Consider the following 14472-nt stretch of genomic DNA (forward strand, 5'->3'; position numbering starts at 1 on the left):
GACCCTGTCCCCAGCGTACCAATAGAGCAGCAGCATCAGAAATCAATAGTGCCCCCCTCTCCTGTGGGGGATGTGAGACCGGCCACCCACCTGGCTCCTTTGGAGAAGCCCTGTGAAGTGGGTGCCAGCGGTGAGTCCCGTTTGCTTCTTTCTGGAATCATCTTCCCAGTACGTCGGCATGGATCTGCTTTTTCTTGGTTTAGCATGATCTACAGTGACTAGGTCTCTGGTGTTGTAGAACTGTTTTGCTTCTGTATGGATAGGTTGTGGCCTTCTTGCTGAGGCTACTGGGGTGGGCAGAGCTTGGGGCAGAATGCCTGTGATGGGTATCTGCTCCTCAGGGCCTTGCATGAAGGTAGGTGGAAGGTGCAAGTCTTAAAAGGCCCCTGAGTTGATCTTCAGCCCTGCTGAGCTTTGAGCTGAAAGGTGACTTTGTCAGGGCCTGTGTAAGGATGTATTTTGTCTCTTCCTTCTTCCAGAGTCTGAGAGAGCCGCTGCACCTGCCTCACCCACCATCAGCACCTCTGCCTCTCCTTCCTTCCCAGCATCAGCTCCAACAAAGACAAGCCCCGTTACAGACATACCTCCTACGACAGCACAGCCACCACTCATTCTGCAGCCTCTCACCTCTCCCCTGCAGGTTGGGGTGCCACCTATGACTCTGCCAATCATTCTCAACCCAGCCCTAATTGAGGCCACCTCTCCTGTTCCCCTCTTAGCTACTCCACGGTCCACTGACCCCATGACAACCTCCGAAGTCAATTAGTTTGAGGGTGTCTTGAGAACTGTCTGCTGAGGAAGTTCTGTGGGTAGAGGGTGCTGGCCAAATGTTGTCTGATAGCAGGCATGTTTGCTTTAGAAGGTGATGCTAGCCTGAGCAGAAGGGCTGCTGCCACAGTACCCCTGGAGCATGTCACGTTCTGTTCACATCTTGGGACAGCCACCTAGAAATCCCTGTCTTCTTGGAGGAATGCCCAATTTCACTGACCAGTCTCCTTCCTGCCTTCACAATCTCAGGGGCCAGGCAACGCCCACACCCAGCAGCCTGGGACCAAGCTGCCACCAGTTCTTCTGGTGAAGAGGGAAACTCTGTCAGGTCACACCAGAGAGGGGCTGCAGTACAGGACTGACTATCAGATTATTCAGTCCAGTCCCTGGACAATTCTCCAGCCATTCCCTAGCTTTCCTGCCTATGCTTCTGGTCGCACTGCTTTGTTTGGGCTCTGGGCATGCCTGGGTTTAGCAGGTTGAGAATTTTGTGTAGAAATGTGGATGCTTACAGTGCAGCTCCCAGCTTGCTGCATAGGGCTTCTTGTCTGCTGTAGCCACATGCTTTCCTTCTGCAGCACAGATCACAGCAATCCCCATGCCAGACAGGGAGCAAGGGAGCCAGGTAGGGGCAGTGCTGTGTTCCTCCCTCCTCCTGTAAATGTAATTGTGGTTTCTGGTCGGAGACAGCAAATTCAGAAGGCTCTGCCTAGTTGAGCAGATGAGAAGGAAACGCAGAGTCCTGTGAGCTGAGAGCAGAGCACCATGGCCATCTCTCCAACAGCACTTGGGGAGCCTCACCCTTGGGGTGCACAGCAGTGCTGTGTTGTCCACCACTCCCTATGTTGGCCTCTTAGTGTCCAGCCCCATTCCTTAGAACATCCTCTTCAGCTAGAGAAGATGTGGGGATCTGTGGCACCTGATGACAAATGCCCAGCAAGTCTGCTCTGCATTCTCTTGGAAGCTCTGCAGAGACTGCACCCCTCTGCATCTTCTGGTTGTTGGGAGCCCACCTCCTTCTCCACCTAGAACATCCCTGCAGCTGAGGCCCTGGTAGTCATTCTAGTGCTTCTGCCTTGCAGCAAGGATGTCCTGCTCTTCCACCCCCTCCTGCCCAGAGAGAGCTGGCTGCCTGGCAAGCGCTGCATCTCTGTTCTTCCTCCTCTCTCGATTAGTTGGCTAAATTCTCAATAATACCAATCTTGGAAATCTCACTGGTGACTGGGAGGGGCATGGGTGGGACTCCAACCCAGTTTATACTGTACTGAGAGGATCCTATGGTTGGGGTGAGAGTACAACCAGTGTACATATAGGGTAAATGGCTACAAATCCAATGGACTTTTTACAGTGTAATAAATGCATCCTGTAAATTAATGCTCCGGTGTTGCACTCCTTTTCTGTCATGGTTCTGCGGCTCAGAGCTTTGGGAAGAGAGTTCAGCTGTCAAGGTTCTGTGCCCAGCTGCCAGCCCCCTGGCTTGATACACCAGGATTCTCCAACAGTGTGCTCAGTCTGTGGGGAGCACGAGGGGAGTTGCCTTAACAAATGGTGAGCTTGTTCTGGGGCTGCAGTGGAGGGTGGCCATCAAGGGGCTAAGCACTAATGGTTCCCATCATGTGCAAAGTAAAGCAGTGACAGTGAGATTGCTGCTCTTTCTGGCAACAGTTTAGATTCAGCTTTAAAATTTCTAGTGTTGTGTTGGTGTCTGCTCATGCACCGCCGGGACTGAGGGCAGAGCCTAGGGCTACAGAGCAGGTGCTCTGCAGCATCTCATTGCATACCCAGAACATGGACTTTGGTGACAACCTGGCTGACTTTGGAGAAAGGAGCATTTTCTGTCTGAGGAAGAAATTCTCATTTCTGCTGACAGGATTTGGACTTCGAGAGGGCATGAGACATCCTGGGCTCTTCCAGGGCTACTGCTTGCCGTGGATATGGACAACCATGCATACTTCCCTCCTGATATATTATACTTTGTCTTGTGGCAAGATCCACACAGTGCCATGGTGTCCGTAGAGCTGTGTGAGGTACCAATGCCTTCCCTATCACAAGGATTCCGAGAGGCTCCTATGGGCCTGATAAGGGGTTTAAAAACTTGGAGTTTGTTTGAATTGCATGAGTGAAGATCTAAATATTGTGTAATGGAAGAGTAATGTGCATACTAGGAAAGTCCCGTTAATAAATCCTGGTTCCCTTACCCCATTTCCACCATTCCTGGCATATTTTCACTACTGCAGCCTTCTCTTCTCCACCTTCTGTTGCTTTCAGATTGTGTCCTTTCAGCCCTGGGATGTTTTCATTCATGTATTCAAGTCCTTGTGCTGCCCGTGGCCCTGTATCCAACCTGCGTCTATCTTCTGTTTCTGAGCCTTTGCTTCTATTTACAGCTGTGTTTTTCTGAGCTGTCTCCAAAATGCTTGCTGAAACCTGTAGATGATTAACTCTGCAAACCATTGCTCAATTGTCAAGTGTCTTGATGTCAGCACTATTGCCCTCTGATCCCCAGATGGTCCTTTGACTTGTGGTATGGTGTCAGCTAATGGCAAAACTCAGTTTTTCCCACTGCCTTCAGGCAGTTGTTTTGGGGGATGCTGTGTTTTAAACTGTGTTTGCAAACCCATTTCCTACTGGGACCACTACAATTTAATTCAGACAATTGTGGTGCAAAGCAAAAGCCACCCAAGGAAACTGCAGGAAGCAGGACTGGACTGGAATGGAAAGAATGTTGGCTGGAAAGACAGACAGACTTGCACTTTAAACAGTTTTCACTAGACTGTAAATAGGAATGGACTGGGAAAAAAATCTTTTAATGTTGTTTAGATTTTGCAATAATGAGGTTTCTTGTGTTATAGAGAAAAAATAACAGGGAAAATGTTTGAACTGAAAGGAGACCAGAATCAACTGACAGGTGTCATGTGCTGTGATACGTATTTTTATCAATAAGTCTCTTGACCTCGATTTGTAACTTAAAATACATGAAAGACAGTCATATCACCAGTGGCTGTTGATGAAGAGCAGTGTTCACAGCACTACCCTTCAGGTTTGTCCCAGCATATACTTTTTCTAGTCTTGGACTTCTCTTTTTTATGAGTCTGACTCACTGTTTTCCAGAGGATGCTGGACAGACATCACCCTAGTTTGGATTTATGTACCTCTTCTCTTCCTATTTACATCTAGAACTTCACCATTGAAACAGAACAGAAGTAAGTATTGGGATTTAGTGTGTATCAGTAGGAGGGGTTACTGGGGAGTTGGTGTTTTCCTCCTAGGTGTGAAGCTTCCTAGTGGGAGAAAGCCCTAGTGAAAGATAAACCCTGACTGAAAAATATAAATTTGGCACTGAAACTTGTGAAACTGAAGCAATGCTGCTTTAAGATTCAATTTTTAAGTGCTCGGATTCAGATTTTAAATTGAATCGAGCATACTCAGAAGACCTGGTCTGTAGGAAAGATCTCCATTAAGTATTTTCCAACAGTGAGCTGGCTTTTTTAGGAGTTACCCTCACTCCTAGAAGTGCCAGCTGTTTGAACTCATGGAAAAAAAATGCTCCTGTTATGGAGCCTGTGCCGCGCTCCGCCCCACGGTGTGGCAGGGAGCCCGGGGGTTGTACCGCGCACCCCATGGCCTGGGAGCAATCTGAGCCTCGCCAAGGCTGCTGGAGGTGGCAGCAGCTGTGCTGCTGGCCTGGCGCCCACCGCCCTGGCCAGCATTGTTCCCACCGCCTCTGTCCCCATGGCCGTGCGTGCTGCCGGGACGGGGAGGGCCTGGCCCCCTGTCTGCCGGCAGACAGACATGCAGGGGCAGCTTTGGGAGCATGACCGGCTTGGGAGCAAAGCTCTGCAGTGCAGTTCCTGCGGTGGAAGGTCAGGGAACTGACATGCTGAACAGCAAGGAGACCCTTGATCCTGCAAGGAGGCTGCCCAGAGTGCGAGTCAAAGTGTAGAAAGAAGGGGTTCCCCCAACTACAAGTTCCAGTGTGCAACATGACTCCTCCAGTTGTGTAACTTGCACGCTGGCTCCAGTGAGGTGGGGGGTGGCTGGAGCTGTTTGCCCCCAGGCCAGAGCAAGGGCTGTTCCCCAGCAGCTGATCTCTGCAGAAGGGAAGCTGCAGGCTTCATGGGCACCAGCCACTCCGGGGTCAAGGGGTGTGTGCACCTTTTGGCTACACCAAATATTTTGAGGTTTGTAAACACATGCCCACAAGCAGCGGCAGAGTGGAGTAGTGGGTTATTGCTGAGTTACTGATAGGCAAAGGGGGCTGCCCTAGTCTTCCCGCAGCCTGGCAGCTCTGCCAGACAAAGTTGTGCTTCCTCTTCTCAAGTTTCCCACTAATGAAAAACGTAGATTTCTCATGCCAGCAGGGTTGGTGGGTGGCTGCTAAACTTAATCCCTAGTTGAGCCATTTATAGAAAGTGTCTGCAAAAGCCGAGGTCACCCTAACCAGGTCAGGATGATACATGTGGTGGCTTGCAGTGTGTGTGGGTCAGCCAAGGTGTCACTAGCCCTTTGGTGGGAGTACAAGATCAGGCCTAAGCCTTGTCCTCAGAAGGAAAGGCTGAGCCTATGTTAACCGTCTTCCCCTGAGGAAGAAAAGAGGACTGAGCACGGTCTTCTTCTCCTGGCCATTACCCAGCACTGTAGCTAAGGCGGTGTGGGCTACGCTTGCTGGAGGAGCCCACGACCCCGTGGACATGGGCACAGGGACGATGTTAGGCACAGGGAGCACATCACTGAGGAGGGGACGAGTCCTCAGCGCCCTGCTGCCAGCAGCTGCAGCAGCCTTGGCAAAGGCCACTCCAGGCTGCAGCGCCAGGGAGGGGTGTTTGCTGCGGGGTGCTGCCCCGGCGTCCCCTCTGCGCTGTTGTTGCCGAGCAGGAGCCTGTGTCTCCACCCCGGCTGTGTCCTGCGCAGGACAAGGCTCAGGCCCGTGCTCTCGGAGCTGCTCCGGCCGCAGGCTGCGTGCCCGGCGGCCCGAGCGCTGGCGGCTCCGTGCAGCTGTCGCTCCCTGCCCGCCGCTGCCGTCCCCAGCTCTGCCCGGCCGGGCTTGCCGGCACAACCCCCCGGGCCGGCGGCGCGGCCGCCACGTGGCGCTCGGGGCCGCGCCGGGACGTCCCCGCTCGGCGCCGGACGGGGCGGGCCCTGCCCCCCGAGCGGGACCCGCGCTGCCCGCGGGGCGGGGCCGGGCTGGGCTGTCCCGGCTCGGCTCGGCTCGGCTCTGCGCGGCCGGACTCGCTCTGCCCGCCCGGCCCGGCCCCGGCCGCCCATGGGGAGCGCGGCGCGGCGGCCGCCCGGCAGCAGGAGGCAGCGGGGAGGCTCCGCCGGCGGCCCCGCTCGCCCGTAGCCCGGCGGGGCATGCCCGGCCCCAGGATGCCGGCCTGGGGGATCCTGCCCGTCACGCTGCCTGCCTTCACTATCACCGGCATGTGGATCGTGTGAGTGCCGCGGGACGGCCCGGAGCCGCCGCCAGACCCCCACCCCCCTGGCGGCGGGGCCGGGGCCGCCGGGACGAGGTCACCCCGGTTGCGGGGCGGGATGCTGCGGGGCAGGGGGCTGGAGGATGCTGTGGGGCAGGGTGTTGCGGGGCACTGCCGGGCTCACATCGTGTTGGGGTGTTTCTGCATGCTCAGTCGCGTCCACACCTCCCTGTCCACCCGAGCCACCCTGCGTGGTCGCTGCGTCCTCCACAACAGTGCTGGCATGTGCCTTCCTGGCCTTGCGCCTCTGACACCCCCTGGGATCGTGTATCCCTGTCCAGGCGTGAATGCAACTGAAGCTTAGGGGGCACAGGAATGGTCCTGGGAGCGATGCCACCAGCCCAGGTCCTGCCATGCCGGGGCTGTAACCAGTACATGAGCACTCATCACATGCTGGCCCCAGATAGGATGGATGGGAGGGCTAAAGGGTACTTGTGCTCTGTGCTGGAGGCGGACGATGTATCACCTGGTGAGCAGCACTAACCCACCTTGCTGGTCACTTCTACAGGCCTTGTTCCTGGGTTCTCAGCTGATCACATAGGGCTGTCCTGCCCTGGTACATCAGCCCCACTGTGCCACTGCTGCAGGGTGGCAGGTGCTGGATGAGGGACTTTTCCCAAAGGCACAGGGAGCCCCAGCAGAGATGATGTGACTTCATGGGCTGTGGGATGAGGCAAGCGTACACCATACCACACAGGTCACTCTGAGAGCTTCCTACCCTGTGATATCCTCTGTCTTCCTTCACGACAAAGCCAAATGCTGGCCCTGGTGCAGGAAACTCGTGCTGCTAAGTTTTTCTCTTGGATGTCCCATGAAGCCCTGGCCACCTCCTGTGGGTGACCCTCGGGGGCAGATGCCCCTCCAGCCCAGAGCAGCATGGGTGGGAGGTGCTGCTCGTGGTCCTCACAGACAAAGCTGCCCCGGGAGAGGGGATCTTGGGCCCTTTTTCTTGTTGTGTCCCTCATCAGCACACTGGCAGGGTGAGGCCAGGCAGTTGCATCTGGGAGCGCATGGCCCATGCAAGGCCCCACCGGCCATGCCTGGGATGCAGAGCCATGAGGGCGGACCACATGAGTGGGGACACATCCCGCTGGAGGAGGGCAGTGCTATTTGTGCCTCTCTTGGCTTGTTGCGCCCTCCCAGGAAGGCACAGAGGGCTGGGCAGGGACTGGGTGCTTGCGGGAGACCTGTGCTGGGAAGTGGCTGGGCAAGAGGTCAGCGGGGGGCAATGCTCTTGGCGGGCGGCCCTTGGGATGGGCAGCGCTGCCCCTTGATTCCCCCCAGCTATCCCACTCTTTGCCCGCACGTCCCTCTGCTGGGATCATCCTTTTCACAACCTGGCTGTTACATGGCCAGCTCAGGCAAGAGAGGGGGTTTCTTACTGGTCTAGGGGCCTATTTTTAACCTGAGTTGTTTACGACTGCTGGCGGCGGCGATTTGAACAGTGCGGGGCCACCCGCTGCTGTGGCTGTGTGCTCTGCTGTGGGGTGTCTCCACAGTGAGAGACTCGATAGAGCCTTTCTGCCCAGAATGTGCTTGCCAACATACTTTTCCAGACTTTTAGCTCCAGGCGCTGGCCAGGCATGGGCCAGGGGAAGCCCAGCAGAGCCTAGTAGTCATCAGGTGACACGCTGCGTGGCTGTAAGCTGGTGGAGAGACCTGATGCATCCCCAGAGAGCTCAGAGGGCACGGAAGCACAAAGGGAGAGAGTCCCCACAGGAGCAGCTACACCCACACTGAACCAGAGCAGGAGGCAGCTCCCGGTGGGGTCAGGAGTATTGGGCAGGCAGACCCGGTTCTGGCAGTGAGAGGTCCTTGGAGCGTGGGCTGGGCTCATGCACTTGCTTTGGTTTTTCCTGCTCTGTAAAGCCGGGAGGTGCCCCAGGGTGAGCGCTTGTACCCCTGCTCCTGCAGCTGGCTGTGGCTGCCAGCCGGGAGTGGGGGTGCAGGGAGGCAGGTGGCTGTGGTAACCCCTGTTGTTGTGTCTCCCCCAGGTACGCCATGGCACTCTCCAACAACCACATCTGCCCCGTCCACAACTGGTAAGGCCGGGGGGTCGGCAGGGCCCCTTTGCCACAGAGCAGCTCAGTTAAAGGCCCTGGTAATGCCAGGTCTCTCTCCAGACCTGTCCTGCTCAGACCATGCCGTGCTGTGCTGGGCCACTGGGTAGCCGAGGCCCCCCTGCACCGTCACTGTGCTAGAAGGAGTCAGGGGCCAGGCTGGCCCTGGGAGGGGACTGGGGATGACAGGAGAGGTGGGAGCATGAAAGGGGGCACAGAGCCACCTTCTCCCCCAGCAGACACAGTGGTGGCAGTGCAGTCAGCCCAGGGTGACGCCTCAGGTGGCTTTTGGGAGCAGAGCTGCTGGCAGGGTTGTGCCCTGCATTTGCAAAGCAGCTTGGGTGCCAGGGCCGAGCAGGGCTATCAAAAGCCACCCTCCCTCCCTGGCCCGGGCTCACCTGCGGTTACAGCTGCTCCGGTGAACAGTCCGGCCCCGCTGCAAACCAAGCAGGGAGAATGGGGCCATTGAAAAAACACAGCATGAAGAAAATACGAAAATAAGTGGTCAGGGAATTACAGAGGGCCATGTGTCTCTATGGAAAGGTTGAAGCTTGCTTGCTTGAGGCTAAATCTGGCAGTGCCAGGAGGACGGGAGGGCCCTGCGGCATCCAGCCACCCCACAGGCAGAGCTGCCTGCAGCACCCCGCGATGGGCGATGGGGCACGGGCTGGGGAAAGAAAACCTGTTTTCTCTCTGGGCAACTTCTGCAGGGTTTTCGGCTTGTTGTGTCTCCTTAAAAATCTGCCCAGAAAAATCCATGTTAGTTTAATTCTTGCTAGAGTGTTTGAAGGAGAAGGAGAAAAAAAAACCCACTGCCATTTCCTGCCTGATGGCTGATTCTGCCTTGGGAAGAATGTGTGTATTGGGCTGTCTCTGCCGCACAGCCAGCCTTTAATGATGAATAATGCTTCCCAGCCTCGGGCTACTCATTTTAAACAAAATAATAATAAAAAAACCCTCCCAAACCAAACACGGCCCCAAGAGCAAGCCCTTCAGGAGGCCGTGGAGCTCCACGCCTCGCCAGGGTTCCGTGGTCAGAAAACAAAGCCACCAGTAAATGAGGAGACTGAAAAAACACCAGAGCCCAGCCCGGCCCTTTCCAAAAAGGCCTTTTTAACTGTGCTCTTGCTGAGCGGCTGGAGACAGCTGATGGTCAGCCTGGGCCAGGGGCAGGGCCGCGCAGCCCCGATCCCCGCCGTGCGGCTGGAGGTGTCTGAGGGGCTCTTTGGGGCACTGTGCTCTGGGCTCCCTGCCTGTGGGGTGGGGAGGGGGCCGTGCCCAGCCGTGCCAGGCAGAGGTGCTGGGTGTCTGGGTGATGCTGCAGCAAACGGGTGCCTGAAAACCCACTGCAAGTGTGTGCCAACTTCTGAGAGAGCCAGGAGGGTGAGGGGGGCACATACCCCCGCAGGAGGGAATTCGGTTATGGTTGCAGATGGCAGCTGTGGTACAGAAAGGTGTCTCAGACTGATAAGAACTCTGGGTCCCTGTTTTTGCAGTCTGTGGCCATAGCAGGCACTTCCAGGGCTCTGCAGTGGTTGTGGGCAGCAGAGCTGGCCCCAGCCCGGTGGCACTGGGAGCTGGTGACAGACCCTGGGGATGCCCTGCCCATGTGCCAGGCAGCCTAGGGTAGCCTGGGGGCTTGCTCCTGTCGTGTCCCCCCTCAGGCAGCTCCTCCCAGGTACTGGGCAGGTCCTCCGTTCCTCCCCAGTGGGGTGGCAGGGCACCGGTGTGCTTGTGCCCATGGGGGACATTTCCCGCTCAGCTTGGTGTTCCCACCCATCCCGGGCAAGCCCAGAGCTGTCGGTGGCTGCACGCCCGGCTCCACCCGTGCTCCCTCCCCAGGGCCTGTGCGCTGGGGCTGGTACACCCCAGGGCTGGGCTGTGTTCACTGGGGAGCAGCTGTGGGCAGGAGGCAGGAGGGTGCCGGGCAGCCATGCAGCTCTCCCAGCCCGTCCCTTTGCTCCTTGCAGGAGTTACAACCAGTCGTGTGGCGAGGACAGCCCTGGCTCCTGCTGCACGCTGGACCACATCCCTCTTGTCAGGTGAGCAGCCGTGGGATGGGAACATGGGGCCAGCCAGGGGTCACAGCCACGCCGAGAGCTCCCTGGGGCAAACCAGGAGTGTGTCCTGGGGAGGGGGCAAGTAAGGGGCAAGTATTGCACCCCACTCCCCGCCCCGGCTGAGGGCTCCTTGGGCCTTGCCTTGTCCCTGCAGTAAGTGTGGCACCCTGCCTCCTGAGAGCTGCTTCTTCAGCCTCATCTGCAGCCTGGGCTCCTTCATGGGTAAGTGCCTTGCTGCGGGGGGAGCGGGACCGGGAGCGGGGTGCCCTGTGATGCTCACCCCCAGCCGGGGTGCGGGGTGGGTTTGGGGGGCTGCAGGTGGTGGTGTGCAATGGGGCTGTGTCTCCCTCCCGCAGTCATCCTGGTGGGGCTGCTGCGCTATGCCCACCTCCTGGAGCGCCTCGGGCCGTCCCTGCTCAACACCCTGGGGCTGGCCACTGGCTGGATCTGCGCCGCTGGCCTCACCATGGTCGGCAACTTCCAGGTAAGGCGTCTCCTCGGAGAGTTCCTGGGGGAAGAGGGTCTTGGCTGGAGTGGAGAGATAACACTGCTCAACAGTGTAGGATGTGGGGTGATTGTTTTGTTCCAGCACCCTCATCCATGCACACTTTCACCTTTGTCAAGCACTGCTCTTCCCTGCATGCTGGGAGTCCTCTTTGCTTGTGCATAATTTCAGGTCCAGATTAAGATGCTGGGTTTGGTTTAACCTTTATCTGAGGCCCTCTGTGCAGTCTGCCCCTTCCATGTGCCAACGACCCTCTGCAGGCAGAAATGTGCCATCCTGACAGAGGAGACCTGGCCAAGCTGCCGATGCTCCTGCTGCCCGGCTATCCCACTAGGGATGTTTGCTGCTCGGGGGGTGATGCCAGGAAACATGTCTGGGCAGAGCCTGTGCTCTCAGGGTCCAAAGCAGTCCAGGGCTTGGCAGCCAGCAGCGCTCACCCCCACGCCTGTGCTGCCAGGCACGGGGCTCCCGGCAGCTCTCTGCCCTGTGCCTGCGGCAGCCGCTCGCTTCCGCTTGTCAGGAGGCGCTGTCAGTGCCCCCCCGGGAAAAGCTTTGCTGGCCCTGATCCTGCTTGTGTCTCAGCCACCGCTCAGCGGCTCTGCCCAAGGCAGGGCTGTGACCCTCACGAGGCGGGGCGGGTAGCCCCAGTGATGCTCAGGGGCAGAGGGCAACCCCTGTCCCTTGCCTTTGGACATGACAGGGCTGTTGGCCCAAGGGGCTCTGGAGCTACAGCCCCATGGATGGAGGAAACAGAAGCACTTTGAGATACCAGCAGCAAGTGGTGGTTCCAAATCTGCTCTTCAGCCAAGAGTTGTGCACGGGGTGAGCTGCTTGGCACTGCCTGCGCTCCTGCCTGGGCACGAGCACCCCGCTGGAGCAGAGCCATGCTGGGGGAGCACCCTGGGGTGCCTGTACTAATGGTCTCTCCCTTGCAGGTGGATCACGCCAAGGTGCTGCACTACATCGGGGCAGGGGTGGCCTTTCCCACCAGCATGCTGTTCCTGTTCCTGCAGTCCATCCTCACCTACCGCATGGCCAAAACCCGCGGGCAATACTGGACCGGCCACTTACGTAGCATCCTCACTGCTGTGGCCTTCATCACCCTTGTCTTCAGTATCCTTCTGAAGGGTGTGGGGAGGAGATCCAGGATAGGCTGGTAAAAGGTGGTCCTCATGTTGGCTCCATGCCCCAAGTCCTCCCTCCTTTGGTCTGTCAGTGCGGCTTGGTGCCAGGAGAAGGGCTGGGCGGGGGTGGAGGGTGGGCAGCTCACTGCAGGGGTGGGCTGGAGGAGCAGCAGCATTAGGGCTGTGTGGGGGCTGAGGTGCTGGTGAGCATCTCCTGGGGAGCTGGGGTACCCCAAACCAGCCCTGCCCTGGTTGCTGCAGCCCAGCCACCGCTGCAGGCTCCAGCCCCACACCTTGCAGAGTGGAAAGGCAGGTTAATGGTTTTTTAAATGAGACAGAGGTATGTTGAGCCCTCGGCAATGCAAAGTCCGTCTGTGTTACCTGTATACAGAAGCTGAGTACAAAGGTGCTTTGTTCAGGTGCCAGGTGGGCACGTGGCAGCACCTCTGCCAGCGTGGTTCACCAGCACCCGCTGACCAACCTGCCCATGGGATGAGGGAGGCTCGGTGAGCAGGCAGAGCACGGCTGGAAGAATGGTCCTGAGTGTGTGGTTGGGGAGCCATGGGCTTATTTGGGACTGAGGTTAGGGATAAATTGGGAAACAAGGTGATGGTTATTGGGCAGGAAGGGGAAAAAGTATGTGGTGTCCGTGGGTCCCAAAGAGGCTGGCTGGGGTTAGCAGCACGGGTGGAGCCTGAGGAGTGCTGTCAGGCATAGGATGTGCCAGACGGTCCCGTTCTGTCACCACAGCAGGCAGGAGGGACGGGAAGCAGGCAGGGAGTTGGGAAAGGCAGGAGTGCCATGGGGCTGTGCCAGCTGGGAGGGACGGGCAGGGCATGTAAGGACAAGAGAGACAGGACTAGTGTCTCTGTTGTGGCCGTGCTGCTCTGTAAGCACCAGGGACTGGGAGTGGGAAAGCAAGGAGATGTGGTGGGGAGGGTGTGGGGAAAAGGCTGGGACCACTCCTGGAGGGATGGGGGGAGTGAGCAGAGAGTCCCTGCCTCTCCGCTCTCCCAGATCTTGATCCCACTGGCAGAAGGCAGGGTGCTGATGGAGGCTTCATCTGGAAGGCAGGGGGATGCACCTGCTTGCACCCCTCACCCATGGTGGCTCTGGGAGCAGGTTTCTATAGACATCCTCAGTGGGGATGAGAGAAGGATACAGAGGCTCTGGCAGCAGTAGGACCTGGAGGAGAGGGAGCAGGGCCTTTCTTTTGTGTCGAGCCAGCCAGCAGTGCAGAGGGACAGGGGCGCTGCGGGGCTGGGTTGCAGCAGCCCAAATCCCTGTACCAAGGAGATGGAGGACTGATGAGTTTTATGGACTTTGCATCCCGCAGGAGGATGTGGAGGGTCAGCCTGGTTTGAGGAAGAGGTGAGGGGCGTGGGGAGGGTGAGGCAGCCAGGCACCCAGCTTGCCCTGAGGGCTGCAGCCCAAGTTTCCCCTGCCCTGGCCTCTTCAGAAAATCCCCACTTGGTATCAGTACCATGATTTACTGAGGCTGGTTTGGGCACGTGTGCCACCACCTCACCCATGTTGGGGCCCTCCCAGTGCTGGCAGAAGCACCTTGGGTTTTTTGGTTTTAGGGATGACGGTGTCTTTCCTGCAGAGAAGGGCTGCTCGCAGCCCTGCCAGCATGCAGTGGCAGTGGGACATGGTCCTCCATGGGGTAGTTGGGGTTCAGCTGTGCTTTCCTTGACTGGAGTGCCCTCAGGTGGTGTCTTCTTCGTCCAGGAGAGCTTTGTTCTGCAGCATGTGGCCGCCTTGTGTGAGTGGATGTTCATCATCGATGTCCTGGTCTTCTACGGCACCTTCACCTTTGAGTTCGGGGCCATCTCCACGGACACCTTCCTGGTCCTGCTGAAAGCCAGCCGGGCCCCCAAAAGTTACAAAGGCGAGAGCGGTGTGTCCAGCATGGCCCACATTCACAGCCATGGGGAGGGGCTGGCCATGGCCTGAACACCACAGGAGTGGCCACAAGGCTTATGGTGGAGGACCCCCAAATTGGGCTCTGCTGGGACTCCCCTGTCCTGAATGTCTCAGAGACCCCGGCTGCCTCTGGGTGTGTGTGTGCACGTGTGCACGCATGGGTGTGCGGTGCCCTCCCCTCCTGGTGCGAGCTGTGGCCAGGGCTCCTCCAGCAGCTGGTGTCCCCGGCCCACCAGGTTTGGGGTCACTGCTGGGGTACCAACCTGGTTCAGCTATTGGGACATCTGGTAGCTGCCCTTGAGCCTCTGGGGTTGCCCCTACTGAGTCAGGGGCTGTTAGAGGCAATCGTACAGATGCCCCCTTCTGTCAGGGACACGAGGGAGCAGGGCGTTCACCCCTCTTCACCACACAAGCCTGGTGTGCTGTGGATGGGGGACCATCATTCCTCCCTCCTCCATGGCCACGGGGACAGGGTTAGGCCCTCCAGCCTTGTAGCCAGCTGCTGTGACTGTGTCAGAGGAGCCAAAACCACAGAGTGTCTTTTCCCTTCCTTGG

At 57.9% G+C, this 14472-nt stretch overlaps 2 protein-coding genes across 7 annotated transcripts in view; both read left to right on the plus strand.

Moving 5' to 3' along the window:
• GBF1 (golgi brefeldin A resistant guanine nucleotide exchange factor 1) overlaps positions 1 to 1985 on the plus strand; it is a 106804-nt gene extending 104819 nt beyond the window's left edge. For all 6 annotated transcript variants that reach the window (XM_080347599.1, XM_080347600.1, XM_080347601.1 and 3 more), the window contains 2 exons: positions 2 to 130; positions 480 to 1985. In XM_080347599.1, the coding sequence (XP_080203725.1) occupies positions 2 to 130; positions 480 to 766 (416 nt within the window). In that variant the 3' untranslated portion in view covers positions 767 to 1985. The remainder of the gene's footprint in view (position 1; positions 131 to 479) is intronic.
• Positions 1986 to 3901: 1916 nt separating this feature from the next.
• TMEM150A (transmembrane protein 150A) lies at positions 3902 to 14034 on the plus strand. Its single transcript, XM_080347606.1, has 7 exons — positions 3902 to 3971; positions 8237 to 8284; positions 10273 to 10344; positions 10517 to 10584; positions 10719 to 10846; positions 11803 to 11980; positions 13703 to 14034. Exons 2-7 carry the CDS (start codon positions 8244 to 8246, stop codon positions 13945 to 13947), a joined length of 732 nt encoding a protein of 243 aa, XP_080203732.1. The 5' UTR covers positions 3902 to 3971; positions 8237 to 8243; the 3' UTR covers positions 13948 to 14034.
• The last annotated feature ends 438 nt before the right edge of the window (positions 14035 to 14472 follow it).

The sequence above is a fragment of the Nesoenas mayeri genome (assembly GCF_963082525.1).
Source record: "Nesoenas mayeri genome assembly, chromosome: 7".
In the NCBI taxonomy this organism is placed as follows: domain Eukaryota; kingdom Metazoa; phylum Chordata; class Aves; order Columbiformes; family Columbidae; genus Nesoenas; species Nesoenas mayeri.